The sequence below is a fragment of the Branchiostoma floridae genome, chromosome 2 (genome assembly GCF_000003815.2).
Source record: "Branchiostoma floridae strain S238N-H82 chromosome 2, Bfl_VNyyK, whole genome shotgun sequence".
Taxonomy (NCBI): Eukaryota; Metazoa; Chordata; class Leptocardii; order Amphioxiformes; family Branchiostomatidae; genus Branchiostoma; species Branchiostoma floridae.
The window spans coordinates 32,448,565-32,474,097 of record NC_049980.1 but is presented as its reverse complement, the minus strand read 5'-3'; the positions used below and the strand labels follow the sequence as shown (position 1 = coordinate 32,474,097).

General features: G+C 42.6%; 3 protein-coding genes across 5 annotated transcripts; 1 reads left to right on the top strand and 2 right to left on the bottom strand.

The window, feature by feature from the left end:
• Positions 1 to 2,492: 2,492 nt before the first annotated feature.
• On the bottom strand, positions 2,493 to 4,214 carry LOC118404489 (Golgi-resident adenosine 3',5'-bisphosphate 3'-phosphatase-like). 3 transcript variants are annotated; one of them, XM_035803583.1, is made up of 2 exons: positions 4,146 to 4,214; positions 2,493 to 3,883 (listed from the first exon to the last, which is right to left on the bottom strand). In XM_035803583.1, exon 2 carries the CDS (start codon positions 3,683 to 3,685, stop codon positions 2,498 to 2,500), a length of 1,188 nt encoding a protein of 395 aa, XP_035659476.1. In that variant the 5' UTR covers positions 3,686 to 3,883; positions 4,146 to 4,214; the 3' UTR covers positions 2,493 to 2,497. The 3 variants fall into 3 exon arrangements, with proteins under 3 accessions (XP_035659476.1, XP_035659495.1, XP_035659486.1); XM_035803602.1 differs by having other exon boundaries at positions 2,493 to 3,864; positions 4,146 to 4,175; XM_035803593.1 differs by lacking the exon at positions 4,146 to 4,214 and adding an exon at positions 4,059 to 4,074.
• A 3,069-nt stretch (positions 4,215 to 7,283) lies between these two features.
• Positions 7,284 to 9,269, top strand: LOC118409195 (sphingosine 1-phosphate receptor 2-like). Its single transcript, XM_035810064.1, has 2 exons — positions 7,284 to 8,102; positions 8,466 to 9,269. The coding sequence occupies exons 1-2, from the start codon at positions 7,284 to 7,286 to the stop codon at positions 8,970 to 8,972; spliced, it is 1,326 nt and encodes a 441-aa protein (XP_035665957.1). The 3' UTR covers positions 8,973 to 9,269.
• A 74-nt stretch (positions 9,270 to 9,343) lies between these two features.
• On the bottom strand, positions 9,344 to 23,962 carry LOC118404482 (retinal dehydrogenase 1-like). Its single transcript, XM_035803569.1, has 14 exons — positions 23,864 to 23,962; positions 22,399 to 22,503; positions 21,618 to 21,758; positions 20,723 to 20,852; positions 19,841 to 19,902; positions 19,264 to 19,392; positions 18,698 to 18,811; positions 17,408 to 17,510; positions 15,697 to 15,881; positions 14,824 to 14,988; positions 14,325 to 14,482; positions 12,544 to 12,618; positions 11,139 to 11,178; positions 9,344 to 10,288 (listed from the first exon to the last, which is right to left on the bottom strand). The coding sequence occupies exons 1-14, from the start codon at positions 23,912 to 23,914 to the stop codon at positions 10,259 to 10,261; spliced, it is 1,488 nt and encodes a 495-aa protein (XP_035659462.1). The 5' UTR covers positions 23,915 to 23,962; the 3' UTR covers positions 9,344 to 10,258.
• Between the last annotated feature and the right edge of the window lie 1,571 nt (positions 23,963 to 25,533).

Genomic DNA, 25,533 nt, shown 5'->3' with positions numbered 1-25,533 from the left:
CAACTTCTAACAAAACGTTCCTGAAGAATGACAATGGACTCATTAAACCGTTGACACAGCTTGATAATATGTTCTTTATGTGCGCGCTCCATCTGTAGTACTGTTTGCCACAACAAAACCACCAGACCCTTGTACTGCCTCTCATCAACTCCCGAGATTTGGCACAGTCCTGGGACAGACCTCGGTGTCGGTGCCCCTACACCGGCATCAGGCGCGTACCGTCCGCCCTGACCCAGGCAGGCATGGCCACCCAAAACACCCCGTCCTCCCGTTTCCATTGCACAAACTCTACGCAAAGCCTGACTCGACGACAAGAACCAAGGCGTCCGTGTAATGTTCTTGCTAACAATTACTCACAGACCTACACTGCACAGGAAAACATATTACCTAGTCTACTTGTACAACTGCAGAGAGACATGACTTGTAATAACTTCCACGATTACCATGCGCACAGGCTTATACAAACAAACAGGTCCTTATACATACACTGGGTAGAACAATCAAAAGGTAGAAAACAACTTATTCCGATTTAGGTTAACTAAACAACAGCAAAACTCAGCCTCTGCAAGGACTAATGACGATTTTGCATATTCAGACAAACACGAAAGCTTTACAACGTACCAACAATACTGACCATGTACAACTAAAGGACATTCGTGTCAAAACCAAAGACTAAGCGTTAGACAGACGCTCTAGACTACGTAAGTTTCGACCGTGAAGGAAAGAACACCAATCCACCTTGGCACTTCAGAAATTATGTCTGAACCTGATGCAGGACTTACAACCTACCTTACACGATAACTAACTGGAGACCAAATCACATCAACTTGTCTATCAACAACAACGGCCAACAACACATCATTCCACCTCCCTGGGAATTTCCGAGAGTAAAATTTATTTGATCTCAACCATGTAAGCAAACCTGAACACCAAACATAACCAGTAAATCTCGGACATCTCCAACAACAGCACCAGCAGAACGATCATTAGGGCTAAAAACAGCCATGTTCCATCATAAACACATCCAAACAAGTCAGGATGACTACAATACTTTCAGTGGTGCTCAGAACAAACATGTGCATAGCTACTAGCTAGACTACCACAGACTTTACCACTCCAACAAATATTACTCGACTGGGAGGTACAGAATCCTGGTCACGGCACCAATTTGTAACCACTTACTTTACCGTAACTTTACTCTAATACTAAAGAAAGGCAAAGACGGTTCGACTAGATTCTGGTCCCAGTGAAGTACATTTATTGGAGCACAACAATACAATCAGGAAACAGCAATAATAATCAATGCACTAAGGAATCCCTAACCATGACACGAGCCGTTGTGACAATATTACATAAGGTAGGACATTGCGTTGTGTTTTACTATACTATACAATACTATACTCACAGTTACAGGCACGGATCAGGCTTCAACGCGGCTCGGCGGGTATTCCAGTTACGACAGTGCACGTGCTCCTCTGTACGGACTGTTCTCTTACATGGACTGAACCCCTAACTCTAGTTTGCTGTTCTATTTATTCTATCCTAATTAGTCGGCATTATTCTATTGATATGGATGAAATAGTCCTGTTACTTTTAACAAACAAGTACAAGGTTGTGTTGGCCAGACAATCCTATTGTCTTGCAGAACAGAACTGGCAGACAGAATTAACACAAGGATAACAACCTACAAGATCAAAGACTGCTACATGCATACATAATATACAAGGTGCGAACGCAAAGACAAACATCACTGTTGCTATGGGCTGTAACTAAACATACATAGAAGTAAAGAGAGTATCAACAATATTATCATAACATGGCCAAATATGCCACTGTTACAGCCACACCAATTTAATTTCTTGGTTCACGGATTTTTTCATAAAAAATATGGAGCGAGAGGGCGAAATAAAAATTGTAAAATGGTTGGGGTAAAGGTAACGGCTAATCTAAAACATAAAGAAAAAAAGTTTTCAGCTTGAAAAAAGTACAAAAACACTATTTTTGTACAGTAACAGCACCTGTACCCACACTTTAAGAAGCTTATAATATAAAGGCCAATTTGCTGCACCAGAAAGTTGGTGAATGGTTTTAATAATGGTGAAAATTTGCTGAGTAGTAATTTTTATTTTTATTTATTTTTCCCAAAAATAGGAGCGAGCGAATCCGTGAACCAAGAAATTAAATCGGTGTGGCCTAAGGGACTGCTAGAAAGTGGTCATATCAGCCAAGTGGTCACTTGTACAGGTTTGAGTCAGTTTGACTAAACTTCAACATTTGGATTAAGATTCATAGGAAGAATGTAGTTGCTGAAAACAGGCAACATCAGTCACAGAGTTAGAATGAAATGAGGATTGCATAACATAATTCTTGTAATCATTCCTGTAACTACAACTGTACAGATATTGGTGATTTTACTGTTGTCAATCTATGTTATCATTTTCTCATTGACAAAACAGCAGCAGCATGTACAAGAAACCAGAGTCATTCCTTCCAACTTCTAGTGTTTTTCTGCTAGCTTCTTGGCTTCGGGCGCGAACTTCTCGAGAAACTTCTGGTGGTCGACGAGGGTCGCTAGCAGCCCTCCCTCGTTCTTGGGGTTCCCCTCGGCGGAGTAGTTTATATCCTCCCCACCCAGCGTCGTCATGTGTCCGTTTACCGTGTTCAGTAGAGCGTTCCCTGCGCAGATGTCCCACTTCTTTATCAAGGTCACGTGTATGTACGCGTCGGCGATCCCCTCGAAAAGCGAGAGGACCTTATAGCCGGCGCCGCCCGCGGGTATGACCTCCGTCTTGTCGCCCAACATCTGCTTGGCTACCTGCTCTACCGAGCCTGCGTGCGACCGCGACACGATGATCTTCTGTGCCTGCCCCTCCCCGGCTTTTCTCTCCTGGACGTTGAGCCCCTTGGAGTGACCGTGCCCCACCCAGGCCCATGCTGTCCTGTGCTCGAACGGCTTGTGGATCACGCCGATGGTCGGCTTGCCCTTGATGGCCACGCACACCATGGTGGTCACGTACTGCCGCAGGTCTTCCGTGTACTCCTGCGTGGCATCCAGAGGGTCCACCCACACCGTCACATCCTCATAGGGGACCCTCTGGTCGGCCTTGATGACCTCGTCCACCTCGGGGTGGGTCAGTTTCGGGGTCGCGACCTGGCGTGTCTCGTCCCCTTTCTTCTCGTGCTCCTCGGACACCACCTTGAGGCGCGGGAACACCTTCTCGAACCCGTGCACGATCGCGATGTGGGACTGGAGGTCCCCGTCCGTCATCGGGTCGTTCGCGCCCTCCCTCGTCTCCCCCTTGCTCTTCTCTGCCAGCTTGTTTGCCTCTCTGATCTCTCTCACCTTGTCCCCTCCCTTCTCGGCTAAGTCAATACTAACTGCGAGCAGCTCCTTCAAGCTTATGTCCACACTCATGGAGCGCACGTCCCCGTCTTCCCCCAGAGTCAGTTTGGGGTTCTTCTTGTCGCTCGAGCCCCGCATCCACACTTGCAGGTACAGAACCACACTGCCGATGAGTATGAATATCAGGGCATACCCCAGGGGGGACAGGCGCACCCCCATTGGTGCCATGGCTCCCGACGGTTCGAAAGCTTTGCGTACAAACGATCCGAATGCCTCCTTCCACGTTCGCTTGTAGACTACGAATGCCTGTGGTCCCTCAGAGTGCTTTTCCACGGAAATCATCGCGAAGAAACTCCGAGAGAGCGGCAGAGTTGACGCGCGTCGGTGCCGGAGTTCGCTCGGCGGGCTCCACGTCACCACACACCGGTCCAACCGGAGCCATGGCCCCGGGCATTGTGCGCGCGGTTTACGTCACGAGAGATGAAACTAACGTCGGATTGGAAGCCTCAGATTCGGCAGACCTATGACAGCAGACCACACCTGTAAATAGGACACAGATATGGAGTTTAATCCTCCAAGCAACACCTGGAAACCGGAACTACAGGGTATGCAGAGAAGATTATGGATTTTCGGCCTTACAACTTCTTACGGACGTGCGAGTTTTAACTTCCAAATAACGAAAAAGCAAAAGTTCTTAGGAACACATAGTACAAACCAGCATTCTATAGCTTCCGTAAATATGGTTATCAGTCGACAGGGACGTCTAACACCCAGGAAATGACGATTTTTAGAAGATACACACCTGAAAACTCGGCGTCTACTACTGAACGGCCGCCATCTTGGAAAGGAAACCGCGATGCATGTTGGGACAGTGGAGACTGGCCGATGACGCAACTTCGTGAGTCCCCTGGGACAAAAGTTCGGAAAACTTTTCCAACTGTGTTGAATTTCGTTCCGAACTTGACTTCCTACATCTCTTGTGACCTCATTCTTTTTTTCAATCCAAACCAAATCACTTGTTATGAAACAAGAGTTCGGAAACCTCAGTCGTACCCCACACTGTGGTCGTACCCCATGAAATCATTGGTTCCATGATGAAATACTTGTTTCATATTGCTCTATATTAAAGGCCACGTTGATTTCATTATATGGATGACATCCGCGCGCGCATCAATTTTCGGCTGTTTCCGAAGAAAAAAAATTAAAACATACTGCAAATCGTACAAAGCAGATTCAAAATGAGCAAATATGTGCCGTATTTAAATTGCAAAAAAATATGGTAAATGTATACATAGCGTGTCAACGTGGGGGAGACCAGACCGAGGTTTGATCAACTATTTTTTTTCGATATTAAAGTGTGGTGAGTTCTTTAACATGCTCGAGGTGTGGCTCTCCCCAAACAAGGGGCATACATTTCACGTCCTATCCGAGGGACGACCCTAACCAAAGTTAGGCACTTATTTCCACCCGAGTGTAAAGTGCCTTTCCCAAGACAAGGAAAATTGGAAATAATTGAACACGGAGATAGCGGTGAACATTTGGTCTTGAAGGCTGATAAGTTGTAGACAGGCCAAGAGGGAAACAGTTGTCGAAGTTGTCGTTCGGTAGTTTTAGAGAAACTCTTGCTGTAGAAGGACTTTGAAACCGGCAATTGAACGCTATATGTAGCGATGTGAGTTTGAAGAAAACCTTAGTAGTGTTGCGCTAAAGGCTTCCAGTGCAGGGACAAGTAGTGTGAGATGATTTGGTTTGGTTTGGTTTGCATGATTGGAGCAATATCCATGGAAGTACCGATAAAAAAGGACAGGCATGCAACGTTTCGTCTGTTAATTGGATCATTGATGCTCCGAATGTCTTTTTGATGGGTCTTTGTACACTAATGAATCAAATTGTTGATTTCGAGATTCCACCTTGATGTTGCAGTTTGCATAATAAGCTCAATCAATGCCCACATGTACCGTACATTTATGAAAGGCATGTATCCTTTAGGGATGCTTTCATGTGCTTCTTTCATATAAATTTCCTATAGAGGTAGAGAGGGACATGAAAGATGTGCAGCAGCTGTATCGTGTTGCTTTGACATTCGAGTACATCCGTGTTCTATGGTCGCCATGGCTGCACTAATTGGATAAATTGTTTTTTTAAATTGTAGTTACACCGACGTACGGCAGCCGCCAGGCACATTTTCTGTGCTCAACGTACCCGTCGGTAGGTGCGGTGATATCAGAGGTAGTCATTTTGGTATCTACTAGGGGTGAGTGCCGGTACAGAAAATTCAACCTGTATGGTCCAGGTCCGGTTTAGGTTCAGAGGATCAGGTCCAAGTCCGAACCTGAACGTAATAATCTGTCAAAACTTATCAATGGGCGATACTCAAAAGAATGGTCCATTTCACTACAAATTTAGGGATTCTGTTTGGTGGAGTATCTGACGTCCATTGGCGATTTTAAATGGAATGAACTATCATAATAAGGAAGTTTATTTGCAAGTTCGTGCCCGAGGGCTAATTGCAAGTACATGTACATGGTACACACATAGTAACAATGGACAGCCATAAATAATATTCCAATCTAATACTAGTGTTGGCTATTTCTAAACAGGTTGGGTTTGACTTCTTTTTTGGAAGCAGAGGGAGACGAAAAGCCTATCTTCTTGAACAGCACTAACTTCCTCTGTTTTATCTGTATCTGTATCTATATAGCCGATATAACCGCCGTTCGGCGTAACACACCAGCTTCGCAGGCACGCGGCGCGGCAGCAGCTGGTTATATTACACCGAACGACCCGCCAGCGTGGGCATCTTTTAGACAAAGTTTGACCGTAGAAGCTTGATAAAAATGACTATCAACTCTCCTCTACTTCGCTCTTGTTCTTTTCTTGCACCTATAAGCCCCAAAACACGTGAACGCCCGCCGCTATAATCTGTTTTCGAATCGGTCCTCTGATTTTTTTCAGGTCCAGTTTTTTCTGGACCGGCCCAACAAAAAACGGTTTTGTATCGGTACACTGTACCAGTACTCACCCCTAGTATCCACCGAGCACCTTACTTGCATAATCAATTCATTCTCCTACGCAGAGGGGACCATTGTCGTCTCAGAACCAAGAGGAGTTTTTAGACGACTTTGGTCCCGTTTTTAATTGCGCTACAACAAAATTAAAAAAAAAAGAAGGAAAACTAGACAAGACAGACAATGTGTTTTTCACTGTTTTCATTTTTGGTCAACATTTCAAAGAACATACAAGAGGAGAAAGAAAAAGTGATGTGTCAGGCTACCCACGACAGGTTACCTGTCCGCCGTGCTCCCACCAACCCACTCCTGCCAACTTGACACATCCAAATAAAATAAAGACCCATCTACGTATGAGAATATATCAATGAGAAACATGTATACTACTTCCGTCGTAACGGTTAACATTATGCGAGGAAAGTAGGGAGATTGTGGACCTCCGGGTTTTCTAATTCAATTTCTATCGTTAATGGCATCATTGAAGGTCCGAATGTCTTCGTGATCAACCTTTGTATACTAGTAATCAGGACCGGTGATTTCGAGCTTTCAACTCGGGACTGTAAGTGGGCTATTTGAATAAGCTTAATCATTGCCCACATCTACCGTGGGTGGATGAAAAGAGTGTGTCCCGTAAGGATGCCATCGGCGTTTCTTGTTTTCCTACACCTCTTTCATGTATTTCTTTGAAGAGAAACTTGATGCCACTCATCAAACGCCGTGGATGAAACCGTAGCAACGCTGACGTAGTGTGGCCAAGAATTAAATTTTCTGTGCTGAAACAGTCAGTCGTCAGGTGCAGCGATCATCATAGGCACTAGTAGTCATTTTGGCATCTACACAAAAAGGAGAAAATTCAGCTCCATCAGCTAGCGTTTCTGACGAGAAGCAGCATACTTGTTTGTTGCCTTTCTTCGCCGAGCATCGCAGGCAGGATGAACGGCAGCACCATGAATCTCACCGGAGGAAACTCCACGGTGTACGACACTTTCTGGCCGTGTTTGCGTGGGCATCTGGAAAACAGGGTGGAGTACGACCTTGCGGTAGCTGCGTGCTCCCATCTCCCGACCCCATTTCTCGACGAGAATCGGAAGGTCGGGATCGCCTCGGCCGCTGTCGGGACAATCGCTCTCCTCCTGAACGGCGCGGTCCTGTCCGGGGTGCTGAAGAACCGTGACCTGTCCAAACCCGTGTACCTGTTCGTGGCAAACCTCGCCGCCGCGGACTGCATGGCAGGTGTCTTCTCGCTCTTCTTCTGTGCCAGTTTCCAGTTGGAACTGCTTCGACCATTGACAATGTTGGGCTTAATCTGTGCATACTTTTTAGTGCTGGTGCTATCGGCAGTCGGCGTGATCCTTCTGTCCATGGACCGCTATGTGGCCATCCTCCATCCGACATACTACCAGACCCGCATGTCCGGGCGACACGTAGCGGTGACTTTAGGGATCGCGTGGCCGGCCTGTGCGGTTGTGTGCTTATCTCCTGTCATGGGCTGGAACTGCATCGATATGGACACAGAAACCTGCATGGCCAACATGCCAGTGGTTTACGTGATTCTGATTAAAAGCATCTTGCTAATGGCCGTGGTGACCGTGGTCTTCGGTAACGTCAGGATCTTCATCACCCTCATGCGGCGCTTCTCCAGAGACGGGCCGCCCGAGAATCCCCAGGAAAACGTGCCGGCCGCTAGGCGAAGGGAACAGCGAATCGCCGCTAGACAGTACCGGCAACTCCAAGACAGCTTCAAGATGCAGGTTTGTTTGTTTGTTTATTTATATATTCGCACAAAATACATGAAATAATACAGAAAAAAATACATAAAAACACTACAGGTGCAGAAGGGGAAAATCGTAAACGGCTTATACTATGCCCCCTCCTCTATACTAAACAATATATATATATAATAGTCAATAATTAACACAAAAAATAACACATAGGATATGATAATAATAATACAAAAGAATAATCAAATAACAATAGAAAATAATTTGAGATAAGATAATAGCTGAGACTATTATAAGGGCTAGGGTGGTTTGTGAGATGGGTTTTCAGGGCACTTTACGTAAGAAAAGAAGAATTTTTTTTTATATTTGTCTGAATGCTGTTCCATATTGTGACACATCTGCATTTTACAGGTGACAGTCGTCATCGTCGCGGCGGTGTTCGTCATTCTGTGGCTGCCCATTTGTGTCGGGACTGTAGAGCAGCTGGTGTGCTTTGCACGGGAGGACTGTGAGGTCCAGGCAAGGCCGTACTGGGGGTTGCCGATCGCGCTCTGCAATTCGGTGATCAACCCGATCATCTACGCGCTCAGGATCGAGAAGATTCGGGACGCCGTGCAGCGCAGAGCGCGACGACTCGCCAACGCGGTGCGTGAAAAGTTGGGCTGGACATCGAATCAAGTGGTGAACGGTCATCAGACTGTTGGAGATGCGGCAGCAAGGGACGGTCCTGGACCGAGTGCGGACAATCGGACCGGCCAGTCAGCAAAGTGGGCAGTCAGTCGAAGATTGGGAGAGACCACCAGAAACACACAGAACTCAAACCGTCTAAATGTGCTGTTTGTAGCCTCGCCAAGCTCAGTGAAGGTGGGTGAAACCCCAAGCACCGAATACATCGAGTGAGCAAGGTAAACTGGCCTTCAAGGCGAATATTAGTTTTGCATCATGAAGACTGCTGTAATTTAACTTACATTTGGAGCTCCGAAATTCTTTTTTTTACAGTATGGAATTGTGTAATTTAGTTTATCGTGTAGTGTTATGTACTCGTATAACAGTTATTCCAAGTTTAAAATTCACAGGCATAGGTGAAGAAGGGACACGCAGTTTTGCCCTGTTGCGTTGCGTTGTGACACTATTGTACATAGTTTGCACTTACACGTATATTTGACGGAGTCGCCCAAATTAAACCTTGTATAAAACCAAAATTCAACATTTTTTGATTATGTGCAATAGCATTATTTAATCTACGTACACATACACACACATACGCGTTTGTTCTGTAAATAAACGCCCTTCTCCTGTTCTTTAATGCAGTACCATAAAATAAAACATTTTGCAGACTTCATGTTTTTTTTGCAAGGTAATCCACTTATAACTGCCTATGACATAACAGCGACGTCCCATATAAAGTACAATGTAGTGATGACTTAGAGAAAATAACTAAAGCTATGAGGTCGTGGACCTCAAAATTTATGTTGCACAGTCATACGTAATTATTCCAACTTTCCCATACATAGAAAAGAAATGACCTCAGAAAAAACACCCACCCTTTATTATTACTTAAAGACCTCATCTCTCTCTTTCCTTCTTGTCGACCTTGGTCAAAGCATGGCACATTTTCGTCTACATGGTACATTAGGCCGCAGCAAGTAAATTTATGGATGACATCAGCACACACATTAATTCTGACTTTGAAAATAAACCAAGAAATTTTTCTCCTCAGAAGATGGTCAACATGAAGAGAAAATTCCAAAATGGGAATAAAATGTAAGTAGAATTGACACTAGTGAGATAACCATGACTTTTGTAGAGGTGCAACTAGTTAGGTAGTTGTAGAAGTGACACCGGTGTGGTAGCATTGAGTGTAGTTTCCAATTTGGTAATTCATACTTAGTCCACCACACTAGTGTCACTTTGTGCACTTCTTGAATACAGGCCCAAGATAACAGTCTTGTTGGCTCGTAGTAATACCAAATTGTCTTGCTACTACAGTTGTTGTTACAACATTCATAAAAAAAAAGAAACAAAGGCTATTTTGAAAATTTAGGCATCTTGTTTCTTCTTTGCTCTCTCACACTGAATTTGGAGTCTGCAAATAATGTCATCCATAAAATTTTCTTGCTGTGACCTCAGCAGGCCATCTGGGAAATGCTTTGGAAGACTCTTGTATCTTCAGACTAGGTGACGTCCTAACACTTTTGGGGCAGCTTGATGGTGACCTGAAAAACATGAAAAATAGTTCATTGACGTTAGTGACCAATAAAACTCACATTGATGTCACTCAAACAATGACTGCAATACAACACAAAGAAAGAATTGCAAAAGAATCTTCCATTAAGATCAAGATACTAGAATAGATTGAAAGAAAATTATTCACACTAATCATACGCCCCTGGAAGCATTACCTTGTAACTTTAATATCCTTGCCTATCCAACATGTGTAACCTAAGTATAATATCAATACAGTTGAACCTGCACAAGTGACCACCTCTAAATAAGGACCACCTGGCCATTGTGATCACTTTTTGGTGGTCCCTAAGATTGTTTTTCTCAATGATACCAAATATTCAGCCATTTCCAGAAAAATAAAAGGAAGTTTTCAGCCATGCTTTAATTGTTCAAAGCAGTCGCACAAGGAACAAATGTATGCAATAGACAAAATAAGATACAAATGTATATGTATATATAAAAAAACATCCACTAATGTCAGCATCAATTCCAAGGACAAAGAAGAGTGTGAAAACAAAAATGAAGAAGAAAATTTATCAGGATACCATACTGTGTGTTTGTCATTCATTCAATCTTCTAGAACACATAGATTTGATAATGTTTTTTGGGGGGCCAAACTTTTTTTCGCATTATTACATTTTTATTTGCATGCTTGCATCAGTTGTGGAATCCCCAGAATTCCATGTAATGAAGTCAGTATGGCCAAGTGTACTTGTCTATAAGAATGTTTAACTGAGACTATTTTCTGCAAGTCCCATGAGTGGTCACTATAGACAGGTTTGATTGTACTGGAATGTGGTTCTCCACCCATCCAGTATAAACTTTATACATTGTACTTACAGTCTTAACCTCTGTGTACTCGTGTAGAGCATACTCTCCCCTGGATGGGAACAAAAAAAAGTTATGATGAAATGATGATAAGGCACATAGTATTAACTCAAAGAGACAAACACACACCAACACACACACAACACACAGACACACACACAACACACACAAAGTCACGCACACACAAACACACACACACACACAGACACACACTCAAGCACACAAGCACACACACACACACACACACACACAAGCACACACACTCAAACACACACAAACAGAGTCACTCATACACAGACACACATACATAAACACACAGACACACACACACATACAGTCAAACCTGTATTAGCGGCCACCTTTGCATAACGGCCACCTGCCCATAGTGGCCACTTTTTATCGGTCCCTTGGATTCGTAATGATTAAGAAATAGGCTTAGCGGCCACCTGTCCAACGCGGCCACGGCCACACGATTTCCGGTCCCGCAGGTACAAAAACACTGCCGATTACGGCCACGCGGACCGCTGATCTATGTTTCGGCACGCGTTCGGCCATATACAGCTGCCGTATCGTCACCCTACGCCGGATTTAAAACCTCTTTGATTTATTTTCAAAACAAAACTTCGTAAACTGGCGCTACCCATACCCGCCGACAAGCGAGGTCATATAAGGTCAATAGACGACACCAATATTACAGAGGTAAATTGCGTTAAAGTTACGTTCTAATAGACTATCGCTTAGGTTAATTTTTATCACAAAAACTTTCTAAATGAATTGTTACAAAGACAAAATGATATGAACTTCAGACTATGGTGGATTTTATTCTTACATTTATTAAGAGATAAGTCTAAAGTGACGAGACTTTTCTTGTGAGTACCACATTAGCATAATGGGCGAACCTGACGTGTGAACGCGGGAGGGAACACACGGACGGCGAAGTATCAAAGGATACAAGACGAAAGATCAAAGAAATATGACGATACCGGTCTCTTCAGACAATATCAACTGTAGAACATTTAAAACTTTTTATAGCTTTTGTTTTCTTAATACATATAGTGTAAATCATTGCAGTACATGTACAGTACTGTATTATGTGAATAAAGATCAGTGGGTACTAAAACCATGTGTAACTTATTGCTTGTGGTCAATTAATTAGCATATTCTCTATAGTGGCCACCTCTCTATAGTGGCCAATTTTGACCAGTCCCTTGAGTGCCCGCTATAGACAGGTTTGACTGTACACACACACATACACAAGCACGCACACAAACACACACACTCATCAAAACACACACTTAGTCACTCATACACACACAGACACACGTACATAAACACACTCACACACACACACACACACACACACGGCACCCAAAAACCCTTCTGGGTGAAGGTAATAAACAAATAAAGAAACACTCACAGCTCTCGTCCGTGGCCCGACATCTTGAAGCCTCCAAAAGGAGCTTGAAGTGTTCCCGGGTCATAACAATTCACCCTGTGTGAAAAAATACAGACTATGTTACATTTACAAGTAAGGCACTACAGATGTCATCCTTAATTCAATTGTATTTTCTGCATGTGGCGCTACCGTATAATATGGCACCTGGTGGAATTATGAGAATTGATGTTACCCATTGTCATACTCACCCTATAGTATTTGGTGCAAGTAAAAGAAAAAAAGAAGAAAACTACATCTACTACATGTAGATACTAGCTTTGTAACAACTTGCAATTTCTGTATCTGCAGATTCTGTAGGACAGGACAAACCAACTTCACAAGCACACCGTGTGACAGAAGCTCAAGTATACTATAGCTCACCCAGCTTTTCAATGTATATGTGATTGCAAAGTGTGGTTCTGTATATGCTGTATATAATGTTATGTTTGAATGTCTTTTTAATATTTCTAATGTCTTAACTGATGGAGCAATTTTGTATGTACATTTCTTCAATTCTGTATATACATTTGTATTTCAATTATGTGTATACATTTGTTTTTAAGCCATGTTGCTATGTGCAGATAAATAAAGAATAAAGAACAATTTGTTTTAACACAAAGGCTGACATGCAATTCAGCCTGCGAGAGGTTATTTACTCACTATGTTTTAAATTGTACTGTAACATTGGTGTAAACAAATAAACGGAACTGAAGATATGGCACAGCTCGTTATGTTACACTGAATGATATGTCACACCTAACCTTTGCACATCTTAGATCTTAGTGTTGTTTAATTAAAGCTACATAACAAGGCCTACAGTGCTTGGTGGCATTGAGTTCCACTATGCGATTCGTCGATGTAGGTTAGACATCCAGGTAATATTATACCCCAAAAAGGAATTACTTAAGCAACTGGATATGGTTTTGGAAACGGTCAGACGTTTCAGACAGCCATCCGGTGTCTTTCATCAGTGACACCTTAGAAATCTTGTTGGAGAGTTTTTATATCCTAACTGTGGGAATGTCTAGGCAACCCTTACGCATGGTAAATTAGTCATACACATGTATATACAGACCCTGACCTCTCATTGCAAATATTGTTGTCGATGATATGATGTTATATACTCCATTTTAGATGATATGTAAGTTATCCTACACCATGTACATACAAATGTTCTTTTTTTTAATTTGTATTGTTTATGTGTTTGTCAGCAGGGCCATAGGCTAGTTGGGCAGCCCTGGCTGTGTGTTCGGTGCAGCCAAACCAATAAATAAATAAAACTGTGAATTGATATGCAAAAGACATCTAGTTGCAGAACAGGTTTATCCTGACTATGAATTAATATGCAGTAGGATCTAGGAAAAAATTTTGAAAAATTTCACTCTAGCTAGTCATGTACATGATCTTGATGCCTACTATCTCTTATGCACTTTGTATTCAGATTCTTGTTACAGAAATAAAGTATTACATAAATGTACTCACCAATTACTTAATAAATATTATGTGCAATGCAGGAATAAGGTTTGGGCATGTCACATAAGAGTTGTGCCTTTCAAATAAAATTTGTACAAGTTTGCATAGTGATGTTATGAAATTCGTACTAATTTCATAAAATTTATGCAAATGCTTAGGCACCATTGAATACAGCAAATGATCACTCGGCCCAGAACACTTGTATCGTTATTGTGTTCCAGGTACCAGAAGCAGATCGTTCTTAATGCTACAACTCTATGGGAGTATGTATGCATAAGACATGCCCTCACCAGACAGACCCAGCCTGCACACTGTTGGCGATAGTCAGGGCCTTGTCGATGTCCTTAGTGAACACACCGGCCGCCAGGCCGTATGTCGTGTTGTTGGCACGGTCAATGGCCTCATCGATGGACTTGAACTTGATGATGCTCTGCACTGGTCCAAAGATCTACATGGTGAAGAAACAAATTTTAGAGTTATTGAGGACGTCTTGAAATTAAAAGCTTCCCTTCTACAGAAGTATATTGACCCCAAATTTACTTGGTACGGTTTTGTTGAGATGCATAGCATTGCATTTACTTAATCATGTTTATTAGATTTAATCAATCATTCAATCAACCAATCAATCAATTGTGGATCTTCTTGGAAATTACGAACAAACAAACAAACAAACAAAAAAACAAATAAACAAACCTCTTCCTTGGCGATCCTCATGTTGTCCTGGACATCGTAGAACACGGTGGGCTGGCAAACAAACAAACAAACAAACAAACAAACAAACAAACAAACCTCTTCCTTGGCAATCCTCATGTTGTCCTGGACATCGTAGAACACGGTGGGCTGGACGAAGTACCCCTTGTCACCATGGCGACCGCCTCCGCACCCGAGCTGAGCCCCCTCCTCCTTCCCGTTCTGGATGAGAGCCAGAATCTTGTCAAACTGCTCTTTGTCCACCTGTAGAACAGTTTAGTTCTCGGCATCAGCTGGTTTTGCTACATACAGCTTCTTCAGTGGCTAAATGACACATTCAGTACAATGCAGTTTGCACTTATATTATAACCTTTCCAGTGCATACTGCCCTGGTGCATACCGCATCTGAAATCCTACAGGACGGTTCACCGTGACCTCAGGTGACCTATAGCACAACTTCATGTAAAACAAGAGGACCTGAGTCCTTCCCCTTCTTTTTTTAATTTTTTTTTAAATTTTAACGAGTTTGCCCAGTGCAAGGCCATTGACCACTTCTAGGCACTGAACTATGATCACTGTGGCAGCATCTCTTCTCCCTAAGTCAGAAACATCGAGCTTCAGAAAGTTTGACTAACTGACTCAATAGGTGAAGCAGGGGTTACGAGGCTGCTCGGGAAATTCCCTACCCAATTTAGCCAGAATGGTTTGATCCACTCACACCGGGAAGGTCACCTATAGGAGGGTCTGCATGCTCTTTTCCGTAAGGCGTAGGCAGCCTATTTTATTTCCCGTAATTCGTAGGGAAAACCATCTTATCTACGTAATTCGTAGCGAGGCGACCAAATTTAACGTAATTGCCTTCCTTGATTTAGCGTAATACGTAGGAGGCTCTTCTGAATTCAGCGTAAATCGTTGTCGGAACCCCCCATGCAGACCCTCCTATAGCGACTATTTTGCATTCTTCTTGCCCACCTGAGGGCCCTGCTCCACCTTTGGGTCGAACCCGTGGCTGACGGTCCGTCCGTTGGCGCGCGCGACGCTCTTCTTGACGAACTCGTCGTAGATGGCCTCCTGGACGAACGTGCGCGAGCCGGCGCAGCAGCACTGCCCCATGTTGCCGAACAGGGCGTTGTGGGCTGTCTCCACGGCGACGTCAACTGGGTGGGCAGGAAGAAAGATCAGGTATGTGGTATTGCTGACAATACTCGACATCCCAACAGGCAACAACAATCAATGGACACATGAATTAGATAATCATTGCATTGCAGCAGTAGGTTTAAAATATTGAAAAGCCTTTCTTGAGGGGATATTTTTGGTGAAATCTCGGGAGTTGTAGGATGGCTATTTGGGGACAAACTGTACAGATTATTATCTATATTTGTTGAATTAATTTATCAACCCACATCCTGCAAGGAAAGATCAATGGCACTAGGAGCAGAGGGAGGCCACGCAGGAGATGGGGAGACGACATCAGGGACTGGACACAGAAGGCTAAGAACAGGGATGTATGGAGGAGACTTGTGCTAGAGGCATGGTCCCCAACCCTCCTGATGAGGATGGGACTGGGTGAGGTGAGGTGAGGTTGAATTAGTTTAAAGAGGGCCCTTTTCCATCTCTTTGGCACCCCCATGAGGCATAAGGTTGAGAATCAGCTAGCTTTTTTAAGCCGGAAGGACCAATACAATTGCCCTGGTTCAAGGGCGGATATTTTTCCACACAATAGACCTACTGCGTTGTTTGTGCAAAGCTAAGAGTACCAGGTACATGTTAGCCTAGATGCCAGACTGTTACCAGGACCTACATAGGCCAGATCGTTGGCTCCAGGGCCAACATGCTTCTAAGGAAACATTGCCACCAGCCCTCTTGTTAGATACATGTATAGACCCTTAAACATGATAGGAACAGGGAAGCTAATTCATGAGTGGGCTGTGGCAAATTTTCCTTGGGGAAATGGCAAGAGCCAAGGAACGCCTGTGTAGGCCTTTAAGGCTCCAGGGCCAACATACTTGTAAGGAAACATTGCCGCTGGCCCTCTTGTTACATACATTGTATAGACCCTTAAAGATGATAGGAATTGGGAAGCGTATTCATGAGTGGGCTGTGGCAAATTTTCCTTGGGGAAATGGCAAGAGCCAAGGAACGCCTGTGTAGGCCTTTAAGGCTCCAGGGCCAACATACTTGTAAGGAAACATTGCCACTGGCCCTCTTGTTACATACATTGTATAGACCCTTAAAGATGATAGGAATTGGGAAGCTTATTCATGAGTGGGCTGTGGCAAATTTTCCATGGGGAAATGAACCAAGAGCCAAGGAGGTGGCCTGTGTAGTCCTTGGAAACAGTCTGGCTCTGGGAGAGGGCTAAGGTAAAATTTCCTTGGGTATGTAACAGTGGTGTTTAAGTACTGCCTATCGTCCTTGCCCAAGGGCACTAGTGCTTTTGTGGCGACGGTGATAGCGTTCGTGATTTGTGATCTGCCGACCCCGGTTCGATTCCGGGTAGGGGGCATGTTGTTTCTTTCTGTTCTTACTCGCCCCTCTGGTTGTTTCAGGTACATGTTCAGGTCCTAGAGCCGGGGAGATCGCCTGTGTAGGCCCTGAAAGCAGTCTGGTAGCCAGAATAGGTACATGTGTATTACAAAATGTACGTGATGTGTACAGCACTTCACACAGGCACCGTACTTACGATCGGAGTCAGCGAACACGATAAGCGGGCTTTTCCCTCCCAGCTCCAGCGAAACTCGCTTCAGGTTGGTTCTCCCCGCAGCCTGCTGGATAATCCTCCCAACCTTTTAACAAAGGCATCAACAAGAAATACTGTAAATGCAGAAACTTTCGCGGTGGTTTCATGTTCCCAGTTTTCGCGGTGGCCGCTTCACCGCGAACTTAAAACCATGCAAACATTTGGTGCCATTCCATGGCAGTAAGAGACTACAGTGCATGGTGCTACCGCAAACTTAAAACCACTGCAAAAAGTGACTCTTTTTCCTGCTACCGCAAAATTAAATCCCCGCGAACTTAAATGCATTTACAGTATTTCAATGCTGGATATTAATGACAATACACAACTTTAAAGACAATTCAATACTAGTTTTCATTTGTTCAGCAAGTTCATTCTTAGTGATGCTGAAGAATAGCTTGAACTATGGGAGCAATCTCTGCATGGAATAGTCTTCCACCATCTGTAAAGACTTGCACGTCAAAATCTACCTTTAGAACCAACTGCAGGGCTTGGCTAGCCTGACCTCTGACCACTCAATGAAACTGACAACTTGATAGTATTTATTTTGTTATTATTATTATTGTTTTCTTTAGTTTCGTACCATTATTTTCATTCATCATTTGTATTGATATCATCATCACTAGCAGCATCATTTGTTATGATTAGTATTATTGTTTACATCAGTTTCATTACTATTGTTGTCTATTTATGTTTGCCTATGTTTGTGATGAATATGTTTAATTTCTTTTTATGTAACACGCAGGGCTCCACTGAAAAGCAGTGCAAGAGCACTGAGCTTGGACCACCCTGGATAAAGATTACAGAAATAATAAAAAAATAAAATAAATAAAAAATATCTCCTGAACTTCTCCAGTTGTGTAGAGATTGAATTGTCTTTAAATGTTGTTTACCTGGATGTCTAACTTTCATAAAAGTATAAGGACACAAGTTAACAAGAAATGTTTCTAAATCACTGAAACAACCTAACTGATTGATAGGACTTCTGCTGGATGAATGACAATATAACGTACAAGGACATATGTTTATTGTAGTGTTGTAACGTGTGTTGAATGGCCAAGGTTGGCAGAAACATTATCAAGAAATCTTGTGCAAAACCAGGATCCTGGTTTTGCACAAGATTTCTTGATAATGTTTCTGCAAACATATCCTGCACAAGAATTCTCCTACATGTACACCCTATATTCTACCAACCCGATGAAATTACTTTCGGATGATCAAGAAAATCCTTCCTACCTCAGTGGACCCAGTAAAGGCGACCTTGTCCACATCCATGTGTTCTGCTATGGCTGCCCCAGCGGTCGGGCCGTAACCGGGGACAACGTTGAGCACGCCCGGAGGGAAACCAGCCTGAAGGGGCACAAGGAAAAATTTTAAGTTGTTTTGTGTTATTCTACAAAAATTTCGCAAACTGAGCCTGAGTTAGCCTAGCTTAATTTTCTGATTTAGGGAGAAGAGTTGCCACTATTATAAGTGACAACCTGTGTTCTTCATCTGTAATGATAGCAACAACAGGCTCTTGTTGAACTTGATAAAAAGAACATTTTTTTTTTCCCTTTTTCATTTTTCTTCCATGTCATCCTTTTCTTTTTCTTGAAATGTTTATTTTTGTCTTTTCCTGTCTCTTTTCTTCTTTTCTCTAAACAGTCACTTTTGCCCCTCCTTTTTGCCTTAGTTTCCAAAGATGAACTCAACATGAGATGTATGAAATAAAGAACTGAAGATGTACATGTAGATGTACATTAAGATCCTTGGTTGAAGGCTAAAAGAGCAAAATTTATCATTCACAAGAAACAAGGTACCTCGGCTGTCAGAGCGGCCACATACAGCGCGGTGAGAGGCGTTTGCTCGGCCGGCTTGAGGACGACAGTGTTCCCGCACGCCAGCGCAGGTCCGATCTTCCAGGCAACCATGGGCAACGGGTAGTTCCACTGGAATCAATCAAATCAAATCAAACTTCATCTAATCAACTTGGCAGTCAATCAGACTGAATTGCGCCAATTTTACAAGGAAAGTCTAACATATTGATAATGCTAATGATAGAACACAATGGAATCAGAACTACTAGTCTGTGAATGCTTATGTATGTATGTATTGGCAATTAAAGTCTAGAGATGTTTTTTAAAACCTATTTTTTTACGATTTCGTGTAACAATTAGTTAAAATCTCTTAACGACGTACATATCAACACAACAATAACAAAACAACTGAGTACGTGTATACATATAGGCATGCAGACAATATTGCATATGGGAGCAGACGATATAGCACATAGTGCAAGTCTCTCGCTGCCAAAAGAAACATACCAATTCAATATCATGAAATTTCTAATCTGTTACAACTAGTTCAAGAAAGATGGGTAATTAAGAGGAACCTTACCGGAATGATCTGTCCACACACTCCCACCGGCTCATGCCTGGTGTAGGTAAACATGGGGCCATCTGTACTACACAATTTGAGAGGTCAGAGTCAATTGGCAACAAATGATGCTACTTGACTTATTTGACTTAATCCTCTTTGCCCCTTCTTGAGCACAGGGCCTTGGTGAGATGCCTCCACCTTCCTCGGTCTTTGGCAGTTGTCTTTGCCTCATGCCACAAGGTCTTTGCATGTTGTAAGTCTTACTACAATATCTTATAAAATAATACTATAGATTTGAAGCTGCTGCAATGTATGACATTTATAAAATGTGGGTTTTGGAGTATTCCGAAGAAGACACCCACATGTGTTTTAACACTTCTGGACCAGGTGTATTTCTTCGTACTTTTCCATGTATTCCTATCTAACGATATACGATTTGAAATCCAGTGATGTAGGCTTGAGCAAGTTAAAGTAATCTACATGCCAGTACTCAGTGTGTGCATAACATCTTGACTTGAACAGTTTTCCCTCATATAAGTCGTCTGACGAGGACATTGAACTTAATGCCTCTGCAAACATTTGAAAATTTACAGTAACACAATTCATATATCTTTGCACATCGTACCGAACTACAAAAAACTGTCTTCCTCTTAGCACCACCCAACGCATATGTCTCCCAAAATGTTGGAAATTTCATCCTCCACTGTATGCAGAAAAGAACTCAAACCCAACAGCATTTATTTTAGATTAGAAGTATCACTAGTTCATGACTCCTATTTTACTTAATGTTCACTTTGCTATTGTATCATTATCATCGTACTTTCATACAATTATTTTTGCAATTAGCCTTCGGGCATGAGTTTGCAATAAAGATATCGTTATATCAAGATAACCACTCACCTACAGGGATGGTTTTCCCACAGACCTTGTCCGACCAGCCTGCATAATATCGCAGCACGGCAATGATTTCCCCCAAGTCCCCCTCGTACGCGTCTACAAACGGCTTTCCATTGTCCAACACCTCCAGGCTCTGGCAAATACAAACTGGCAATTAGGTACGGGATGAGGGGGGATACAAACTTAGCCACGTTTGGGATTGTCTTCTTGCTGCAAAATCGTCACCTGCACACATGTAGGCTAATCATATAGCAGAACTCCAGTTAGAAGCTTGCACCTCATGCATGTAGTGTCCTGGATCAATCTAAAGCAGCCCCTGGACATTTAACATGATAGTTTAGTGTCTTACTTGCAGTTATTGTCTGTGACAACACCCCCTTTTTTAAATCAATGAAGATTGTCATATCCTTCCGCTCTACATTACATTCATTGGCAACAGCAAAATATTTGTAAATAGTTTCAACAGGTTGGTGGATCAATTGAACAAAGTCTTCTTTGTCACTCAATCTTCTTTAACTCTTCAGTAAACGTTTTCATGCCCATCTCTTCCCTTCAAAAGATATACAAAATAAAACAAATACTATAGGTGCTATATGAACTAGCAATAGCACTGTTCATATAGCACCAATAGTATTTGTTTATCATTTTGTACTGACGAGGGCGACAGATGGTCGTCAAAATGTTGACTGAAGAACTAAATGAGTGTAACGAAGAAGACTTTGTTCAAGAAACTATTGTGACAGTCACAGTAGAATTCACTAAAAATGGTCAGTTCCATAATTCATGGCCATGGAAGTTAACAATCCATGGTTGAAAGAAATACATGTAGCTCCTACTGGTAGTACTACTAGTAGAAGGAAAGAACAAGGAGATTGAGTGGGATAAAGGTGTTACGTACAGCCAGGTACACCCTGTCTCGCTCGATCAAATCAGCCAGTCTATAAATGAGCCTGCCGCGCTGCGATGCATCCATGGTCCTCCAGGGGGAGCCGAGCTTGAACGCCGCCCGGGCTGCGGCAACAGCCTTGTCCACATCTGCCTGCAGAGAGAGAGAGGAATGCATTGCAGTTCAACTGCATTACTTAATTGTGATCTACTATCACTGAACATGTTGATGTTTGCATTGGACAGCCCCGTGTTCAAATTCTGTGGATCTGTGTTTGATCCCAAGGTCGGCCTAAGAAAGGGGCTGAGCCTTGTAAGGTAGCCCACCCTGTCTTGCCTATCCCACCTTTTCCATAAACCCTCATTTTGGATGGTGACCTAAAGCCGGTGGCCCTGTGTATGACTCGGGAGCTTTAGGAGTCAATTACCACTGCATGTTAAGAACGTAAAAGGAACCGTTGACACTTGTGGAGACAAGTTAGATTGACTCTGTGTGCATGGCTGAATAAAAAAGCCGCATTGCAATTTACCTTAGCTATCGAAACAGGGAAAAAAAAATAAACGGAAAGACATTTAATATTAAAGTGTTTCCCTAAAAGCTAAAAAAAGAAAGTCAAGGAGAGAGAACCGTGCTCAGTCCACGCTCTATTCAGTTCAGGTGATGCTTACAACCAGGCGAGCCCGCCGAGTGAGCAGGGGCGTACCAAATCCAATTACATAGGATGGCCCAGGTTGGACCCTCCTTTCACAATTTTGATCTTGAGCGGTGTGAGAAACTTGGTGACTACTTGTACCTTGTCCCCTTCCTGCACATCTGCAAGTTTCCCCTCCGTGGCAGGGTTGGAGGTGGGGAAGGTCTTCCCGCTTACAGAGTCATGCCACTCGTTGTTGATGAAGATCTAATGACAACAAAAATACACAGTCACATTTATTTATTTTTTTATTTATTTCTGTCAAATTCATCCAGGGTATTAATGAATGAATGAATGAATGAATGAAGGCCTTTATTGCACATTTTTGCCCCACTGGGCTATTAAAGTACAGGTCACATGGTAAGGATCATATATACTGTAACAATGGAAACAATCATACATATCTATATATGTAGATATTAATCCAACTCAGTGGTGATACCCGTCACATTATCCACGATCTTCGGGCGTATTGATGGAAGATCGGCCATATTTATTTAAGATTGACAGAGAGTTGTGCGTATTTTGATGAAGATCTACAGCAAAGACAACAACAGAAAGTGAGTGAGATCGATGGGCGCAGCGGCAGCGTGTTTGACTTGGGACCTAGAGGTCTCGAGTACGAACCCTGCCGTGTCACCGATATTGTGCCCTTGGGAAAGGCACTTTACACGGCTTTCCTCACTTTACTCAGGTGAAAATGAGTACCTAGTTTCGGCTAGGGCTGTTCCTCAGATAGGACGTCCTGTCAACAATGCAAAAATTGTTATCATTGACAGGAACTTCCTGTCAATTGTTAAAAAAACTTCTTAATGACAGGAACATCTTGTCAATAATGCCCAAAATATTGAGAGGTAACGTTACATTCTGTTAACTTAATAGTGCTTTGACAGGGGAGCATCCTGACAATAGTGTAAAAAGTTTTATTGACAGGAACATCCTGTCAATAGTACAGGAACATCCTGTCAATAGTGCAAACAAAATAGCAGGTGATCCTGTTAATACTGCAAAAAGTTTTATTGACAGGAACATCCTGTCAATAGTGCAAAACATGTTTATTGACAGGGACATCCTGTCAATAGTGCAAACATGTTTATTGACAGGAACATCCTGTCAATAGTGCAAAACATGTTTATTGACAGGAACATCCTGTCAATAGTGCAAAACATGTGTATTGACAGGAACATCCTGTCAATAGTGCAAAACATGTTTATTAATAAACATCCTGTCAATAGTGCCAAAATAATTCTTCCTGATGCCAGGAACATCATGTCCAAGTTCTTATTGACAGGAACATATTGTCCAATCAGAATAACAATTATTATCTAAACGACATGTAGGAAAATGCTAGTGTCTAGCATGCGTCTTCCGGTTTCTGTGATATTTTTGCCTCTCCCTAAGATCTATAAACATAAACATTAACGTTACATAAGAAAAAGGGGGCGTGTCAACTCCACAAATCTCCGTTTGCAAACAGCAGTGTGCATCGGCCGTCTCCACACTAAAAATGCACGAAAATGGTTCATAAGAAATCTGACGGGTTTCTAGCCTAATAAAACATCGTCACCTGAGTGTATTTAATCTGCGGGTTGGTGTCGGGTTCTGGAAGGTCCGACATGGCGGCGGGTCTTTTTAGAAAGTTGCAGGACGTGATTGAATTTATAGCCTTGGTCTGGCCTTGGCAAGATAAAACTAAGGGTCCGACCAAAACAACGACGGGGGTAGCCAGTGACTGTAAAGTCTAAAAGTGAAAGATTATGACAAAATACACGCATTTATTGTATAATTACGCATTACAAGATATATACTTACAATTGTTTGTAACGTTTTATTATATATATCGTATGTTTTATCCTATAATGTGTATCAAAAAGAAAAAATGAGTTAAGCGATCACCCCCAATGTTAGATGGAATAGCCCTACAGTAATATTGCCTCGAGGAAACCAGCTGGACGTCACGTGATAAGAGATCTTCCCCGTCATTGGCCAATGAGTATATTCTCAAAGCAGAGGTTAGGATCCGGCTGTTTTTTCATGCCTTTTTGTCGGGCTTTCTATTTTTCAGGCTGTCCAGCTGGCGAACAAAAAGAAAACCTATCAATATAGATAGATTAGACTAGAAAGCCAGATACCATGGATACAACACTCCAAAATATCCCCAAAGATGTCAAAAACCAGCCGGAGTCTAACTTCTGCTTGGAGAGTACAAACGGTTCGGTTCGGGGTTACCCATAATCTCCAAGCAGATCCTACGGTGCCATAAGATAGTATCAAAGCTGACCAAAGAGTATAGTCAGCCAACCGAGGAGTCAGATGGGCACCAGGGTAGCGAAACACACTAAAGGCCGTCTTCACTCCTCTGCCAGCTTTTGACACTAATCTACCAGTATGCTACCGTAGGATCTGCTTGGAGATTAGGTTACCCAATACACCATTTGAAGCTTTAGTTCAACGAGTTTGATACCGAGATTTCAAAGTGTTCCCTATTGTTGTTTGATCCGAACGATTATAAAAGTTAGTGCGGCATTTGGTCATGCTTCCTGGCCACTTAAATTTCATCATGAGCGCATTTTTTTGCCAAGCTTTTTTTCTGTTTATCCGCACGCTCGCATCAGATTTGGGGGTCCCAACGATGTCATCCATATAATCAAATCAACATGGCCCAAAGATAAAGGTAACGCGGCTGAAACACAGCCTGGACGAACCATGGTGCTTTTTTAATACTTAGAACATGACACAAGATGAGCAAATAGGGTCGCTCCGCCCACAAGGGGGGTTCTTTTTAACTTACTGTGTGCAAGTAGGCAAATCATATTGAAGATGAATTTCATTTTATAATGGAATGTTCTAGATACGCTAGTCTACGCAATGAATTATTCACGTTTCTCGAAGCAAGTACAACATATTTCAAAAGACTCGATGCTACAGACAGATTTGGACATTTATTTAGATGTCAGAACTCCCATAATGCAAAAATAGGCAAATATATCAAGGACTGCTTTCCTATTAGAAAAAAAAACGAAGCTAATGATTAGCCTACTTCATTATGATACTATATGAATGAATTATGCATATTAATCCTTATTGTTATGTTAACTATGATGTTAAGCTTTATCTTATACCTCTATTTTGTACTTTATGTAATAGTTGTTGCCATACATTGTACCATGTACAACTGTCGTGAAATAAAGTTCTTCTATATCCACGAATGCTTATACCGTATAGTGTAAATGACAT